The 17,490-nt window shown below is 48.4% G+C and overlaps 1 protein-coding gene across 2 annotated transcripts in view; it reads right to left on the bottom strand.

Annotated features, from left to right (window-relative positions):
• The window catches only part of LOC136598682 (oocyte zinc finger protein XlCOF6-like), a 123,617-nt gene extending 107,528 nt beyond the window's left edge, over positions 1 to 16,089 (bottom strand). Inside the window, exons 1-3 of one of the 2 annotated variants that reach the window (XM_066588761.1) lie at positions 14,022 to 16,089; positions 13,647 to 13,826; positions 13,441 to 13,564 (exon numbers count right to left, since the gene is read on the bottom strand). In XM_066588761.1, coding sequence (XP_066444858.1) covers positions 13,441 to 13,564; positions 13,647 to 13,826; positions 14,022 to 14,099 — 382 coding nt within the window. In that variant the 5' untranslated portion in view covers positions 14,100 to 16,089. The remainder of the gene's footprint in view (positions 1 to 13,440; positions 13,565 to 13,646; positions 13,827 to 14,021) is intronic. The other variant, XM_066588765.1, reaches the window with a different exon arrangement.
• Positions 16,090 to 17,490: the final 1,401 nt, after the last annotated feature.

Below are 17,490 nucleotides of genomic sequence, written 5' to 3'. Positions count from 1 at the left end.
GGCACAGAAAACCTTTCCTACATGAGTCTTACTGGATTATGGAGATGTGCGCCCGGGTTCTGTTAGGCTTGAAGTCTAAGTAAGATCTTATGTATTCCTGTTGGCAGTATCTACCTGATCTGTAAATGTTTGCACCCTGATATGGGCTATTATGAAATCTGGTGTGTTGAGAGCTCATCTGAGTGTGAAACATGTAGGGGGTTGTTTTATTGGGCTGTGCGCCCCAAGTTGTATAGTCCTGTATAAATAAAGTCTGATATGTTACACTGAAGTTGTAGCACCTTTCCCATGTGATCACAGCCGTATATTACTGTGTGCGACTCTTCCTAGTATATGACCCTATAGTGATGAGATGGAGGGGAGACGCCCTTGCTGGGCTCAGTGGTGGAATACCCTTGTTACTCACTACTTATACACATAATCGGTACCAGCTCTCCCTCATCTCCATCAGTTCTGAGGAAACATCATCTAAAGGAAGAAGAAAGATCGGCCCAAATACAAACATGTAAGTTATATGTATCAGTGTGAAATATTCTATGTACACGGCTGATATAAAGGTGGGTTATCTGGATTATATTTGTTTCAGGATTACAGATGTTTATTGGTAATTACATACATTTCTTATTCATCACTTACTGCTCTGAATTGCTTCCCTTTTCTTGTGTATGACATGTCACTTTACTTTTTATACCTTTTTTGTAGTTCTCTCTGGTGTGAACCTTTTGATGTCGCAGTAAATGTGATTTGAGAGTAAAACATTTCCCACATTCTGAACAAGAAAATGGCTTCTCTCCTGTGTGAGTTCTCTGATGTGTTAAAAGATATGATTTGCGAGTAAAACATTTCCCACATTCTGAACAAGAAAATGGCTTCTCTCCTGTGTGAGTTCTCTGATGTTGTAAAAGATGTGATTTGCGAGTAAAACATTTCCCACATTCTGAACAAGAAAATGGCTTCTCTCCTGTGTGAGTTCTCTGATGTGTAAGAAGGAGTGATTTCACTGCAAAACATTTCCCACATTCTGAACATACAACCGGTTTCTCTCCTGTGTGAATGTTTTGATGGTCCTGTAAATGTGATCTGCGAGCAAAACATTTCCCACATTCTGAACATACAAAGGGTTTCTCTCCTGTGTGAATTCTCTGATGTCTAACAAGATGTGATTTCAGTGTAAAACATTTCCCACATTCTGAACATACAAAGGGTTTCTCTCCTGTGTGAGTTCTCTGATGTTTAACAAGGAGTGATTTCAGTGCAAAACATTTCCAACATTCTGAACAGGGAAACTGATTCTCTCCTGGGTGAATCCTCTGATGTTTAACAAGGAGTGATTTCAGTGCAAAACATTTCCCACAATATGAACAAGAAAATGGCATATCTCCTGTGTGAGTTCTCTGATGTGTAACAAGAGATGATTTCCGTGTAAAACATTTCCCACAATCTGAACAAGAAAATGGCTTCTCTCCTGTGTGAATTCTCTGATGTGTAACAAAGTCCGATTTCACTGCAAAACGTTTCCCACATTCTGAACAAGAAAATGGCATCTCTCCTGTGTGAGTTCTCTGATGTTTAACAAGATATGATTTCCGTTGAAAACATTTCCCACAATATGAACAAGAAAATGGCTTCTCTCCTGTGTGGATTCTCTGATGTGTAACAAGGGCTGATTTCACTGCAAAACATTTCTCACATTCTGAACATGAAAAAGATTTCACTCCTGTGTGAATTCTCTGATGTTTAACAATGTCCGATTTCACTGCAAAACATTTCCCACATTCTGAACATACAAACGGCTTCTCTCCTGTGTGACTTCTCTGATGTCTAACAAGGTGTGATTTTACTGCAAAACATTTCCCACACTCTGAACATACAAACGGCTTCTCTCCTGTGTGAGTTCTCTGATGTATAACTAGGAGTGATTTAACTGCAAAACATTTCCCACACTCTGAACATGAATATGGCTTCTCCTTTCTGTCAGCTCTTTGATGTTTTCTCTTTCTGTGACATTTATTCTGCTTATCAGTGTGTGATGGATCAGAAGATGGGGCCTGTATAAGAGAATCAGATGATGGATCTTTGCTGTGAAGGGCTGAGGAGATATCTGGGATAATGGCAGGTTCTTCATATGTATCTTGTGTGATACCACAATCCTCTGCGTTACAATCTGCAGATATCAGACGTCCCTCTGAGCTCCCGGTACCGTCATCTGCCAAGAATAAAGTTGAATTTTTTTCATATTATATATCTTAAAATGATTCTGATATTTTATAACATTTCTATGCAAATAACAAGTCATGTAGAAAAAGGTAATCATCATCAAAGGCCGCCTGCACACGGGCGGAAATCCCGCCGTGGGATTTCCCGCGGGATTTCCGCCACTGAAAGTTTGCATAGGAGTGCATTACAATACGCACTCCTATGCAGACGGCCGCGGTTTGGCCGCGCGAAATCTCGCGCGGCAAACAAACCGCGGCATGTCCTATTTTTGTGCGGGGCACGCACTCACCCAGCCGCCGGCTCCAGTCTGCGCATGCGCCGGCTGCGCGGCAGCCGGCACATGAAAGAGCCGGGGCCGCCAGGCGCGGGTGAGTACGCGCTCGTCCCTGCAGGCTCTCGGGTCGGGTCCCGCGGCGAGAATTCTCGCTGCCGGATCCGACCCGCTCGTGTGCAGGCGGCCTAAGGGTGCTTTTACACAGTGGCTAGAATAATCACTGAAAAGAGCCATTACAAACAACTGTCTGTCCATGTAAACACGAGTCCTGACAGAGCAAGTGAGGGAGGATCATTCACTTATAGAAGTCGCTTGGTTTGCAGCTCACTTAACCACCAAGCGATTGTAAGTGCAGAAAACATCACCAAAAACTACAGCTGTGAATCGGGACTTACAAGTAACTAATTCTGGTTTTCATCAACAAGATGGGGGTCCTGGGGGGGTCTGAAAAAGGGTCATGAAGAGTAACTTGCAGCAGAGTCCTCCACAAGCCCCGGGCTCCTGTCCCCGGTAGATCTGGAGCCCAAGCTACAGGAATAGTATATTCCATACAGATGGAGTTCGGCCATTTCTGCACCAACATTAGTTTCTGGTTTTCTATAAAGAACGCATATAAAATCTCCCATGAAGCCGGATGTCAGTAACACACGGTGTGCAGCAAATATAGAACTGCTCATCTATAAGACAGCTTGGTACATACGGTAATTCTATATTCTGTCACCTCAGACCAGGACTAGGCCGGGGGCAGGGAGGCATTCTGAGTCTCGCTCTGGGGCCCCATGGCTTCTTTGTATGACCCTGGAGCCTATACACTTCATAGTTCCCTGTCATGCTGCAAAATAAATTCTCTGGGGCAGAAAAAGTTTATTGTAACCAAAAGGAAAAGACCCTTCACAGAATAGACATATACCTAAAATGTATCCTTTATTAGTATACATTAAAATGTTATTGGCTACAAACACAGACTGCAGGTTCTTACAATAACCAGAACCGCAGTCAGAACAATTAACGGGATTAGATGACAGACCGATCAGAAATCCGCTACTGTCACTAAATCGCTTATCTGTGAGCATAAACCGCTACCATCTAGACCTCACATATACAAGTCATAGATGTACAGATGGTTTACATAAATGCACTACCATCAAGACTTCTCATGTAAGGGTCGCGGGTGCGGCAGAAATCTCTATAGAGTTTGATTTTGAGATGGAATGTCAATTGTAACCAGGAAATTATTCCTATTGGGTCGGTTCAGTTCGACACGTTTCTCTACCGATAGGGTAGTTCCTCAGGAACCGCTATCCCTCTGCACTAGTATCACAGTGCCTTTCTTTCCAGTGCTATAAATATTAGATGATTATGCAATTTTCCTGAGATCTCAGCTATATCCTGTATACCAAATACAGGCAGCTGGGGAGATAGAGAAAAATGAGTATCAATTAGAGATGAGCGAGCACCAAAATGCTCGGGTGCTCGTTACTCGGGACGAAATTTTCGCGATGCTCGGGTGTTCGTTTCGAGTAACGAACCCCATTGAAGTCAATGGGCGACCCGAGCATTTTTGTATTTCGCCGATGCTCGCTAAGGTTTCCATGTGTGAAAATCTGGGCAATTCAAGAAAGTGATGGGAACGACACAGCAACGGATAGGGCAGGCGAGGGGCTACATGTTGGGCTGCATCTCAAGTTCACAGGTCCCACTATTAAGCCACAATACCGGCAAGAGTGGGCCCCCCCCCCTCCCAACAACTTTTACTTCTGAAAAGCCCTCATTAGCATGGCATACCTTAGCTAAGCACCACACTACCTCCAACAAAGCACAATCACTGCCTGCATGACACTCCGCTGCCACTTCTCCTGGGTTGCATGCTGCCCAACCCCCCTCCCCCCTGCGCGACGCAGTGTCCACAGCGCACACCAAACTGTCCCTGCCCAGCCTTCAGCTGCCCTCATGCCACACCACCCTCATGTCTATTTATAAGTGCGTCTGCCATGAGGAGGAACTGCAGGCACACACTGCAGAGGGTTGGCTTGGCTAGGCAGCGACCCTCTTTAAAAGGGGCGGGGCGATAGCCCACAATGCTGTACAGAAGCAATGAGAAATCCAATCCTGTGCCACCTCCATCAGGAGCTGCACACGTGGGCATAGCAATGGGGAACCTATGTGCCACACACTATTCATTCTGTCAAGGTGTCTGCATGCCCCAGTCAGACTGGTAATATGTACCTTAACAGTAACCGCGTTGGTGGTAATGTGGTGGTGACTGCGGACCTAGTAGCGCGGTTTTATTTTGTTGGTTTTCGGAATGTGGCCAGGATTAAGTGGGCCGTGGCGGGGGGATGGTGGGGGGGCTCTCTTGTTGTGTCGGTAAAGGTGAAATTCTTGGACTGCCACCAGACGAACCAATGCAAAGGCATTTGCCAAGAATGTTTTCATTGTTGGAGGAGGAGGGGGATGTTTTTGAGGCACTACGTGTCCTCTCCACGTGTCCATGGTTATATGCACCTTAACAGTAACCGCGTTGGTGGTAAATGGCCTCGCCGCCATCATGTCTTTGGGAAGCCTCTGTTTCCACACCCCAGAGACATACCATTAGCAGCGGTATAGGCAGAGCCCATAATTCGTAACATTTCAGCCGTAGCATTGGGACAGGCCCCACTAACATATCACTAGCAGCATTATAGGGGGAGCACAGTATTAGTTCCATTTCAGTAATAGTAGCACTCAAGACAGGCCCCAGTAACAATTCCGAAGCAGCAGTATAGTGGGAGCGCAGTCTTCGTTCCATTTCAGTAATAGTAGCACTCAAGACAGGCACCAGTAACAATTCCGAAGCAGCAGTATAGGAGGAGCATAGTCTAAGTTCCATTTAAGTAATAGTAGCAGCCTACACAGGCCCCAGGAACAATTCCGAAGCAGCAGTATAGTGGGAGCGCAGTCTTAGTTCCATTCCAGTAGCTGCAGTATAGCCAAGGCCCAAGTTACATTTATGTAGCTAAAGTGTAGGCCAACCCCACACACCTTTCTGTACCATGAGTGCAGGCGAAGAACATAGAAATTGCTATGATTACACTGTAGGTGAGGGCCCAAAAAAATTGGTGTACCAACAGTACTAATGTACCTCAGTAAAAATTGGCCATGCCCAACCAAGATGGCAGGTGAAACCCATTAATCGCTTTGGTTAATGTGGCTTAAGTGGTAACTAGACCTGGAGGCAGCCCAGTTTAACGAAAAATTGGTTCAAGTTAAAGTTCCAACGCTTTTAAGAGCATTGAAACGTATAAAAAATTTTTAGAAAAATTATATGAGTGAGCCTTGTGGCCCTAAGAAAAATTGCCCGTTCAGTGTGATTACGTGAGGTTTCAGGAGGAGGAGCAGGAGGAGGAGGAGGAATATAATACACAGATTGATGAAGCAGAAATGTCCCCGTTTTGGATGGTGATAGAGAACAATCCTTCCATCCGCGGGTGCAGCCTACGTATTGCTTAGGTATCGCTGCTGTCCGCTGGTGGAGAAGAGAAGTCTGGGGAAATCCAGCCTTTGTTCATCTTGATGAGTGTTAGCCTGTCGGCACTGTCGGTTGACAGGTGAGTACGCTTATCTGTGATGATTCCCCCAGCCACACTAAACACACTCTCTGACAAGACGCTAGCCGCAGGACAAGCAAGCCGCAGGATACCTCCAGGGCATACAGCGCTAGTTCAGGCCACGTGTCCAGCTTCGACACCCAGTAGTTGTAGGTGGCAGAGGCGTCACGGAGGACGGTCGTGCGATCGGCTACGTACTCCCTCACCATCCTTTTACAGTGCTCCCGCCGACTCAGCCTTGACTGGGGAGCGGTGACACAGTCTTGCTGGGGAGCCATAAAGCTGTCCAGGCCCTTAAAGACTGTTGCACTGCCTGGGCTGTACATGCTGCTCGATCTCCGCACCTCCCCTGCTACCTGGCCCTCGGAACTGCGCCTTCTGCCACTAGCGCTGTCGGATGGGAATTTTACCATCAGCTTGTCCGCCAGGGTCCTGTGGTATAGCAACACTCTCGAACCCCTTTCCTCTTCGGGAATGAGAGTGGGAAGGTTCTCCTTATAGCATGGGTCAAGCAGTGTGTACACCCAGTAATCCGTAGTGGCCAGAATGCGTGTAACGCGAGGGTCACGAGAAAGGCATCCTAACATGAAGTCAGCCATGTGTGCCAGGGTACCTGTACGCAACACATGGCTGTCTTCACTAGGAAGATCACTTTCAGGATCCTCCTCCTCCTCCTCCTCCTCCTCAGGCCATACACGCTGAAAGGATGACAGGCAAGCAGCAGGGATACCGTCAGCAGTGGGCCAAGCTGTCTCTTCCCCCTCCTCCTCATCCTCCTCATGCTCCTCCTCCTCCTCCTGAATGCGCTGCGATATAGACAGGAGGGTGCTCTGACTATCCAGCGACATACTGTCTTCCCCCACCTCCGTTTCCGAGCACAAAGCATCTGCCTTTATGCTTTGCAGGGCACCTCTCAAGATGCATAGCAGAGGAATGGTGACGCTAATGATTGCAGCATCGCCGCTCACCATCTGGGTAGACTTCTCAAAGTTTCCAAGGACCTGGCAGATGTCTGCCAACCAGGCCCACTCTTCAGAAAATAATTGAGGAGGCTGACTCCCACTGCGCCGCCCATGTTGGAGTTGGTATTCCACTATAGCTCTACGCTGCTCATAGAGCCTGGCCAACATGTGGAGCGTAGAGTTCCACCGTGTGGGCACGTCGCACAGCAGTCGGTGCACTGGCAGATTAAAGCGATGTTGCAGGGTGCGCAGGGTGGCAGCGTCCGTGTGGGACTTGCGGAAATGTGCGCAGAGCCGGCGCACCTTTACGAGCAGGTCTGACAAGCGTGGGTAGCTTTTCAGAAAGCGCTGAACCACCAAATTAAAGACGTGGGCCAGGCATGGCACGTGCGTGAGGCTGCCGAGCTGCAGAGCCGCCACCAGGTTACGGCCGTTGTCACACACGACCATGCCCGGTTGGAGGCTCAGCGGCGCAAGCCAGCGGTCGGTCTGCTCTGTCAGACCCTGCAGCAGTTCGTGGGCCGTGTGCCTCTTATCTCCTAAGCTGAGTAGTTTCAGCACAGCCTGCTGACGCTTGCCCGCCGCTGTGCTGCCATGCCGCGCGACACCGACTGCTGGCGACGTGCTGCTGCTGCTGACACATCTTGATTGCGAGACAGAGGTTGCGTAGGAGGAGGAGGAGGGTGGTTTAGTGGAGGAAGCATACACCGCCGCAGATACCAGCACCGAGCTGGGGCCCGCAATTCTGGGGGTGGGTAGGACGTGAGCGGTCCCAGGCTCTGACTCTGTCCCAGCCTCCACTAAATTCACCCAATGTGCCATCAGGGAGATGTAGTGGCCCTGCCCGCCTATGCTTGTCCACGTGTCCCAAGTTAAGTGGACCTTGCCACTAACCGCATTGGTGAGGGCGCGTACAATGTTGCGGGAGACGTGGTCGTGCAGGGCTGGGACGGCACATCGGGAAAAGTAGTGGCGACTGGGAACTGAGTAGCGCGGGGCCGCCGTCGCCGTCATAGCTTTGAAAGCCTCAGTTTCCACAACCCTATACGGCAGCATCTCAAGGCTGATAAATTTGGACGGTTAACAATTGAGCGTGCGGGTGCGTGGCGGCGTACTTGCGCTTGCGCTCCAACACTTGTGCTAGCGACGGCTGGACTGTCCGGTGCGAGACATTGGTGGATGGGGCCGAGGACAGCGGAGGTGAGGGTGTGGGTGCAGGCCAGGAGACGGTAGTGCCTGTGTCCTGAGAGGGGGGTTGGATCTCAGTGGCAGGTTGGGGCACAGGGGGAGAGGCAGCGGTGCAAACCGGAGGTGGTGAACGGCCTTCGTCCCACCTTGTGGGGTGCTTGGCCATCATATGTCTGCGCATGCTGGTGGTGGTGAGGCTGTTGGTGGTGGCTCCCCGGCTGATCTTGGCGTGACAAAGGTTGCACACCACTGTTCGTCGGTCGTCAGGCGTCTCTGTGAAAAACTGCCAGACCTTAGAGCACCTCGGCCTCTGCAGGGTGGCATGGCGCGAGGGTGCGCTTTGGGAAACAGTTGGTGGATTATTCGGTCTGGCCCTGCCTCCACCCCTGGCCACCGCACTGCCTCTTGCAACCTGCCCTGCTGCTGCCCTTGCCTCCCCCTCTGAAGACCTGTCCTCAGTAGGCGTTGCACACGAGGTGGGGTCAGTCACCTCATCGTCCTGCTGTTCTTCCTCAGAATCCTCTGTGCGCTCCTCCCTCGGACTTACTGCCCTTATTACTACCTCACCGATAGACAACTGTGTCTCATCGTCATCGTCCTCCTCACCCACTGAAAGGTCTTGAGACAGTTGCCAGAAGTCCCCAGCCTCATCCCCCGGACCCCGGGAACTTTGCAATGGTTGGGCATCAGTGACGATAAACTCCTCTGGTGGGAGAGGAACCACTGCTGCCCAATCTGAGCAGGGGCCCGAGAACAGTTCCTGGGAGTCTTCCCGCTCCTGAGCATGTGTCATTGTAGTGGAGTGAGGAGGCTGGGAGGAAGGAGGAGCAGCAGCCAGAGGATTCGGATTTGCAGCACTGGACGGCGCAGAACTGTGGGTGGATGATAGCTTGCTCGAAGCACTTTCTGCCATCCACGACAGGACCTGCTCACACTGCTTATTTTCTAATAAAGGTCTCCCGCGTGGACCCATTAATTGTGCGATGAATGTGGGGACGCCAGAAACGTGCCTCTCTCCTAATCGTGCAGCAGTCGGCTGCAACACACCTGGCTCAGGAGCTCGGCCTGTGCCCACACCCTCACTTGGGCCTACGTGTCCTCAGCCGCGTCCACATCCTCTAGGCCTACCCCTACCCCTACCCCTCAGCATGCTGTATTACCAGTGATTTCCCAGCCAGGAAATAAATTGGCGCAAGCCTGCAGCCCAAATAGAATTTTTTCCCTTGTTTTTCAAAGGACAAGCCACACTGCGTGTATTCAATGAATACTACTAAGTTTAATAACTGTGTTGTGGCCCTGCAAATGTGTCACAGAACTGCAGTGATACAAAGTTATTCGCTACAGCAGATCAGGGATTTCCCATGCAGGAAAGAAATTGGCGCAAGCCTGCAGTAAAACGTAGCTGGCTGCGTCTGATTTTTTTTTACGTTCTGCACGCAGCACACACGTACCCAGAGCCCTGAGGACTGTCAGAGGCAGGCGAAATAGAATTTTTTCCCTTGTTTTTCAAAGGAAAAGCCACACCGCGTCTATTCAATGAATAATATATGTCTTCTGGCCCTGCCTACACAATTCTATCCCTGTAGTATTAATGCCGGGTGCAATGGTCTGCACAGCTGGTTTTGAGAAAAAAAAAAATGCAACACTGCTAACAGCAGCCTGGACAGTACTGCACACGGTTAAATGTGGCCCTAGAAAGGACCGTTGGGGTTCTTGAAGCCTACACTCACTCCTAACACTCTCCCTGCCTAACCACCACTTCTGTCCCTATTGCAGGGCGCAATGCTCTGCAGATCCAATTTTGAAAAAAAAAAAAAATACAGTGCTAACACAGTACTGCACACTATTAGATGTGGCCCTAAGAAGGACCGTTGGGGTTCTTGAGCCTACACTAACTCCTAATGCTCTCCCTACAGCAGCTCCGGCACCAGCAGCACTTTCCCTCAGCTAACTCACAAGGCATCTGAGCCGAGCCGCGGAAGGGGCCGATTTTTATACTCAGGTGACATCTGATCTCCCCAGCCACTCACAGCAGGGGGGTGGTATAGGGCTTGAACGTCACAGGGGGAAGTTGTAATGCCTTCCCTGTCTTTCAATTGGCCAGAAAAGCGCGCTAACGTCTCAGAGAGGAAACTGAAAGTAATCCGAACACTGCGTGGTGCTCGTTAAGAGTAACGAGCATCCCGAACACCCTAATATTCGCCCGAATATCAAGCTCGGACGAGTACGTTCGCTCATCTCTAGTATCAATGTCCTCTACTCCGGGTATTAATGTGGAGCAAACCTTGGAAATTATGGTCTGTCAGACTTCTAATAAAGCCAGGTACACAAGAGGCTGGTGGACTTGCCAGCTCACACTCCTCAGTGCTGATTACACCCACTGGGGGATGAAAGAATAGACTCTCACTGAGCAATTGATAATGCTCTATTAGATATGTGATAAATAACTTCATCGCCCATCAGTACAGCCTCTAAGACTCTTTGTGCTCCATAGAATCCTTACAATAAATACATTCCCCTGCCTGCCTAATAGCTGCTAGGAGAAATAAAAGATAAATAGCGAATCAAAGATGAATAAAATGGCCCCTAACCCAGATGGTAGGTTGGAGGCATCAATGGCTGACAATTTACAGCTGCAGTCCCGCACGGTTTATGGGACATCACAGGGACTGCAGCCAATAAGAGCTCAGAGATTCATCTTAACCCCTTAGTGACGGCCCCATCGGCATTCTACGTCCTCAGTAAGTGGGCTTTAATCCTAGAAGACGTAGAAATATGCGTCCTCTTAGGATTAATGCCCACTTGGCTGAGGACGTGACAGCTCCATGCTGTAGGTGCCCGCAGGTATCCATCAGGGCAGCTTAAAGTACTCACCCGCCTTGATCGAGATGTTTTGCGGTGAATGTGTCCTCTGGGACCCGTCGCCGCTCTTCTGTGCATGCGCACCAGACGTATGATGTCACGGGTATGAGCAGAAGGCCGGGAGCCCCGGCAAATTCAAAATCTCCTGGCTACCGGCTCCTGAAGGTAGCCGGGAACCAGGAGATGTGAGCGGTCCCCTGGTCCGCGATCGCCGCTATCCAGTGGATAGCGGCGATTGCGAAAAAGTAAAAAAAAAAGTAAATAAAAGTTCCAGTTTCACCTCCCCTCATGGATCTGAAAATACTCACCTCGGGTCCTCCGCGATGTCCCTGGTATTCCGGGACCCGAAGTTCCCTTCTGCGCATGAGCGCCCGATGTCAATCATTGGGCGCGTGCACAGAAGGGCTTGAGCCCCGTGAAATTCAAAATCCCTCTGCTCCTGGCTGCCACGTGTAGCCAGGAGTAGATGGATGTCACCCAGCATGTGATCATTTAAAGTTTAAAAAAAGTGTAAAAAAGTTTAAAAAAAAGTTAAAAAAGCTTTCGTTTCATCTCCCCCCACAGATCATATCCGTGAGGGAGGATGAAATGACGTACGTAAGGCCCCTGGATTTATCCACGGACCTTATCCTAGCTTTTGCACACGCATCCGTCGCCAAAATGGCGGACGCATTCGCAAAAAAAATTTCCCCGGGAAATTCAAAATCTCCCAGCTCCTGGCTACAAAACTTAGCCGAGAGCCTGGAGATTTCACGGAGGGCCGCATTGAGCGGTTCCTGATCACGTGTTCGCCATTTTCCATAATCTTAAAGCATAAAGAAAACAGGTGGAACTATATATCCTATCAAAACTTTGTACAGTGTGTTTGGACATATTTAAGATATTACAGTTAAAAATGTGAAAAAAAGGACAATTTTTTTTCAAATTTTTTCCAATATTGGTACTTTTAATAAATACACACAAATTATATCGGTCTATTTTCATAACCTAAATGAAGTACAACGTGTGGCGAAAAAAACAATGTCAGAATCACTGGGATATGCAAAGCCTTTACGGAGTTATGCTATGTTGAACGACGCATGTCAGATTTCCAAAATTTGGCTCCGTAACTAAGGCACAAACAAGCTTCGTCACTAAGGGGTTAATGTGAAACTGTACAAAGGCTTTCCTGACACCCAGATAGGTGATATCAACGGCACAACTTTCATCCACTACTTCTGTGAATGGGAATACATTGTGGCTTGTAGTTTGACCCCCCCCCCCCACGCCCCGACAATCACAAGCAGTCCAAACTAGCCCGGCTTCATGTAACTGTAGGGTCACAGCAAACTGCGATACAACCGTACTGACGGCCATTACATCCCAATGAGAAGAGTATTGTGGCCAGAGTCTCCATGTAGCCACAGCCGTACTGGTGACCCCTTCACCAATTTAGAGGGGTTGCACGAATTACCAATATAAAACTTAGAGAACAATAAAGACAGACAATGATGTTTTATTGGCCACCATCACTCACAAGTCCCACCAAGCTGGATATCCACTCTGTAGATACAACCTAGCAGCTCTTACTGGTGATGCCAGATACCTCCTCCTCCGGTCCTGCAGGAACTAAATACAAAGCGGAGGAGCTAGTGGGGATAGTTGGGGGACGGGATAGCATGGGCCAAGGCACCTCTCCAGCCCTGCACAGCCGACGGCTACTGTAGCAGTAGGGCTGGTGGAGCCGAGATCTTCTGTGGACACATTCCATTTGATATAGTAGTCATCCGCAATATAGTCGCTGACTAGTGTCACTGTAGACCGGGTTGCTTACATATCAGCAACTAATGAGGCCGCCTGCAGACGACCGTGTCTAATCCTGCTGCGAGAATTCTCGCAGTGGGACCCGACCCCCTGCAGGGACCAGCGCGGCTCCGGCTCTTTGATGTGCTGGCTGCCGGCCAGCAGGCACATGACGGAGCCGAGCCGCCAGTCAGGGAGTGACATTTCTGTGCAGAGCTCACAGAGCCCCGCACCGAAAAAGAGCATACTGCGATTTGTTTTCCTCACTGCCGTCTGCATAGGATTATTCTTTCTAACACAATCCTATGGCAGCTTCCACGGGTGTAAATTCTACGGGAAATCCTGCTGCGGAATTTCCGCCCGTGTGCCGGGGGCCTAAATGTGTACTGGTGATATGTAGGCCTTCTGATTATACTGACTTTAATCAACAACTGTGTAGTGAATGGCTCTACTAATACAACTAGCACAGTGTCCTGCCTGGCTCACACCCCACTTCCTGCCTACAAGCACCAGGGGCACATGCCCCACATCACCCCTCCACAGCTATGATCCTAAATACATCCATTACCTGGTGATGGGAGCGGCTGGCGGGTCTCCATCATGGCCTCCTTGTACAGATCCTTGTGTCCTTCTAAATACTCCCACTCCTCCATGGAGAAATAGACAGCGACATCCTGACACCTTATAGGAACCTGACAACACAATATACAGTCATTACCCAGAAGCCTCCAGTGCTGTTACTGTATAATGTCCCAGCATTCCCTGCAGCATCACCTCTCCAGTCAGCAGCTCAATCATCTTGTTGGTGAGTTCTAGAATCTTCTGTACATTGATGTCCTCGTGTATCAGGGGGTGAAGTGGGGGCCCCATGATTGGGCTCAGGGGTCTTCCCCATCCATCACACACAGGGGCCCGAGAGCCATCACTAGAGGTCTTCTTCACTACTGTGTAATCCTGTATATGGAGAGACATTTATAAATATCACTGCAGACATTTCCAGAGTCCATCACCTCTCCAGTGACATCATCAGTCATTACCATAGATAAGCATGACATATGACATCACCAGAATCTCTCCTCTCTACAGTGACATCATCTGTTATTACCATAGATAAGAATGATGTAATGTGACATCATCAGAGTCTCTCACCTCCCCAGTAAGCTGGAAGAGTATCTCTAGGGTGAGGTTGAATACACTCTCCGCCATCTTGTTTCTGTTGTCCTCCATCTTTGATGAATGAATCCTGTAGGGACCTGAATGGAAACAATATGAACCAATGTAAAAACCACAAAAACCAACATCTCCAAGTTCAGCTGCCGGTATTTTGAGGGACAAGTAGGATTTATAATAGCAGCATTTAATGTGGGAGAACCTTAGAAATACTTTATTAGGAATTCATTTAATAAGAAATTTTATAAAAACATTTGCTGGAATCCTTTAACCCCTTAGTGCTATAGGTAGTACATGTACGTCCTGCAGCGTCGGGGTATGTATGAACGCGCGGCGATCTCCCTCCATACAGCGCGAGCGCCGGCTGTTTACTGCGGCTGATACCAACTCCGATAAGCTGTCAATTCTGATAGCGCCATTTAAATGGGATGAGATCGCAGGGAGCCGTGCAGGTGTCATGGCAGCCGGGGGCCCTCTGTAACGCCCCGGGCTGTCCTGGCAGAATGCCTATCAAGCCATGCCCGTGGCTCCTCCAGAAAAGGAGTGAGAAGATGAGCCCATTCCCATCTAATTACTTCTCTGTACTAATTACTTACTGACTCCACGACCTAAACGTTTACCAGCGTCCGGATCGCAGCATCCAATAAGCCGCACAAACCTCAGTAAAGTTTACACCGCCGTATCCCGTCTGGGCCCAATCTGCAGCAGAAAGTAGGCCGACCGCTTCTATAGCGAAACCCGTTACACGCTGCCGTCACAGAGATAACAAATATCACTAGCGAGGAACGACTAATGCATTCCTGATGACAGATGGAAAACATCCTGAAGGTCATACAAATGGCCACCAAAATAACCTGCAGGGGGCGCCCGCCAGCCTCACCCTGCCCTGCAAAGGATTGCATCTTCTACATCCTGGTGATCAGAGGCATCTGGTCCTTCATCTACTAGGACTTACTATTCTTATACAGAGGAGTCTACATTCTGGTGCTCAGAGGGATCTCGTGCTTCAGTCACTAGGACTTACTATTCTTATACAGAGGAGTCTACATCCTGGTGGTAAGAGGAATTTGGTCCTTCAGCCGCTAGGACTAACTATTCTTACACAGAGGAGTCAACAACCTGGTGGTCAGAAGAATCTTCTCCATCTACTAAGAGTTACTATTCTTACATAGAGGAGTCTACATCCTTCTGGTCAGAGGGATTTGGTCCTTCAGTCACTAGGACTTACTATTCTTATACAGAGGAGTCTACATTCTGGTGTTCAGAAGGATCTGGTCCTTCAGCTGGTAGCTCTTATTAAACTTATACAGAGGAGTCTACATGCTGGTGGTGAGAGGGATTTGGTCCTTCAGTGGCTAGGACTTACTATTCTTATACAGAGGAGTCTACAACCTGGTGGTCAGAGGGATCTGCTCCTTCAGCCACTAGGACTTACTATTCTTCTACAGAGGAGTCTACATCCTGGTGGTAAGAGGAATCTGGTCCTTCAGACACTAGGACTAACTATTCTTACAGAGAGGAGTCAACAACCTGGTGGTCAAAAGAATCTGCTCCATCTACTAAGAGTTACTCTTCTTACATAGAGGAGTCTACATCCTGGTGGTCAGAAGGATCTGCTGCTTCAGCAGCACGGACTTACTATTCTTATACAGAGGATTCTACATCCTTCTGGTCAGAGGGATCTGGTCCTTCAGTCACTAGGACTTACTATTCTTCTACAGAGGAGTCTACATCCTGGTGCTCAGAGGGATCTGGTCCTTCAGCCACTAGGACTTACTATTCTTATACAGATGAGTCTACCTTCTGGTGGTCAGAAGGATCTGGTCCTTCAGCTGGTAGCTCTTATTATACTTATACAGAGGAGTCTACATGCTGGTGGTGAGAGGGATTTGGTCCTTCAGTGGCTAGGACTTACTATTCTCATACAGAGGAGTCTACAACCTGGTGGTCAGAGGGATCTGCTCCTTCAGCCACTAGGACTTACTATTCTTCTACAGAGGAGTCTACATCCTGGTGGTCATAGGGATCTAGTCCTTCAGCCACTAGGACTTACTATTTTTATACAGAGGAGTCTACATCCTGGTGGTCAGAGGGATCAGGTCCTTCAGTCACTAGGACTTACTATTCTTATACAGAGGATAAGGTACTGGACAGACCCTGTTCACCATAATGAGTTCTGGATGGCAGTTTCCTGGATAAGTAGCACAGGGTGGTGTAGAGACTTCAGGCTGTCAGACATTGTATGTGTCAGGCCTTGGGCCTATATCAGCTTCCATGTTATGGTTGTCATTTGTCAGGCCGTGGGAAAGCTGGATGAATTCAGTGTTCTAAAGTCTTATTCCTCTCTTTTGTATCTGGCAAGCCTTTGATGTACAGGAGGACACAAAACCCTTTGCTACTGACAAGGAGATGCTAAATAGGCACCCACTGGCACGGATTGGCACCTTGGATGGTTCACGCAGACATCCTGGTGCCCAATTTTACATCAGAAGGAAATCATTTAATAAAGGATATTTGGTCGTATGAAGGTCTTAGCCAGATATATATTATATATTTAGCATCGGGCTCACCAGCCAAGCAAAATAAAAAGGCTCAGAGCACCCAGAACTGCATATTTGGGAAAATATGGATGCCAACCCATCCGTGTATGGGCTCAAACCATATGTAAAATCAGGACTAAAAATGTGCCACGCCCATATTCAGGTTTGAGGGGGGGCTTTCCGAAAACGGGGAATTATGATTTTTCCCCAGGAATACAGGACTCCACCCCAACCCTCCAGAGTGACATCAGAGGGAGCAAGGTAAGGAGTGTTCTGAGGGTCCGTTTATAATGTAGGACCCTACAGACCCCAAATTGTGAGATCCTACAGAGATACGCCTTGGCGTAAGGCTGTCCCATTCACTTCAGTGACTCTGCATGTATTGGAACATTGGACCAACATCCAAATCCGATATCTTTCTTTTATTTTCCCCAGTTTATTTTAAAAATCTGCGTTGTGTATCCTACTGTATTTCCTTATGTCCCGTGAACAACCTTTTTATATTTTTGTACAAATCAGATATATTGCACTGCGAGGCCTTTTCTAGATTAAATCTGCAATTTAAAAGTCAGCCTTGTCCGTTTTACAACAAACCATAACGCTGAAGTTTGTGTTCATAATTCGGCTTCCAGTTTACCAATACCAAAGCTGGTGGTGGCAGGTTTATTTGTAGGAGTATTGAAGAGCTCTGGAGTGCGTTAGAACGGATCAGGGGGATGATTTGAGCTTTTGATTCACATGCGTGCAGAAGTCCGGGAAAGCTGTGTATAAATCAGCCTGTATTCTAACGACTTTAAGTTTGCAATATCGCACAGTGATCAAGGACAGAGGCGGGATCGAGAGGTATTGTCCCTTCTCCTCTCTCCTCCTGCCCACTACATGACACACAGCATTGTGTGAAAAACATG

Source organism: Eleutherodactylus coqui, unplaced genomic scaffold (assembly GCF_035609145.1).
Source record: "Eleutherodactylus coqui strain aEleCoq1 unplaced genomic scaffold, aEleCoq1.hap1 HAP1_SCAFFOLD_225, whole genome shotgun sequence".
NCBI classification, from domain to species: Eukaryota; Metazoa; Chordata; class Amphibia; order Anura; family Eleutherodactylidae; genus Eleutherodactylus; species Eleutherodactylus coqui.
Note: the sequence above shows the minus strand (reverse complement) of the source record. Positions and strands in the feature narration are given on the sequence as shown.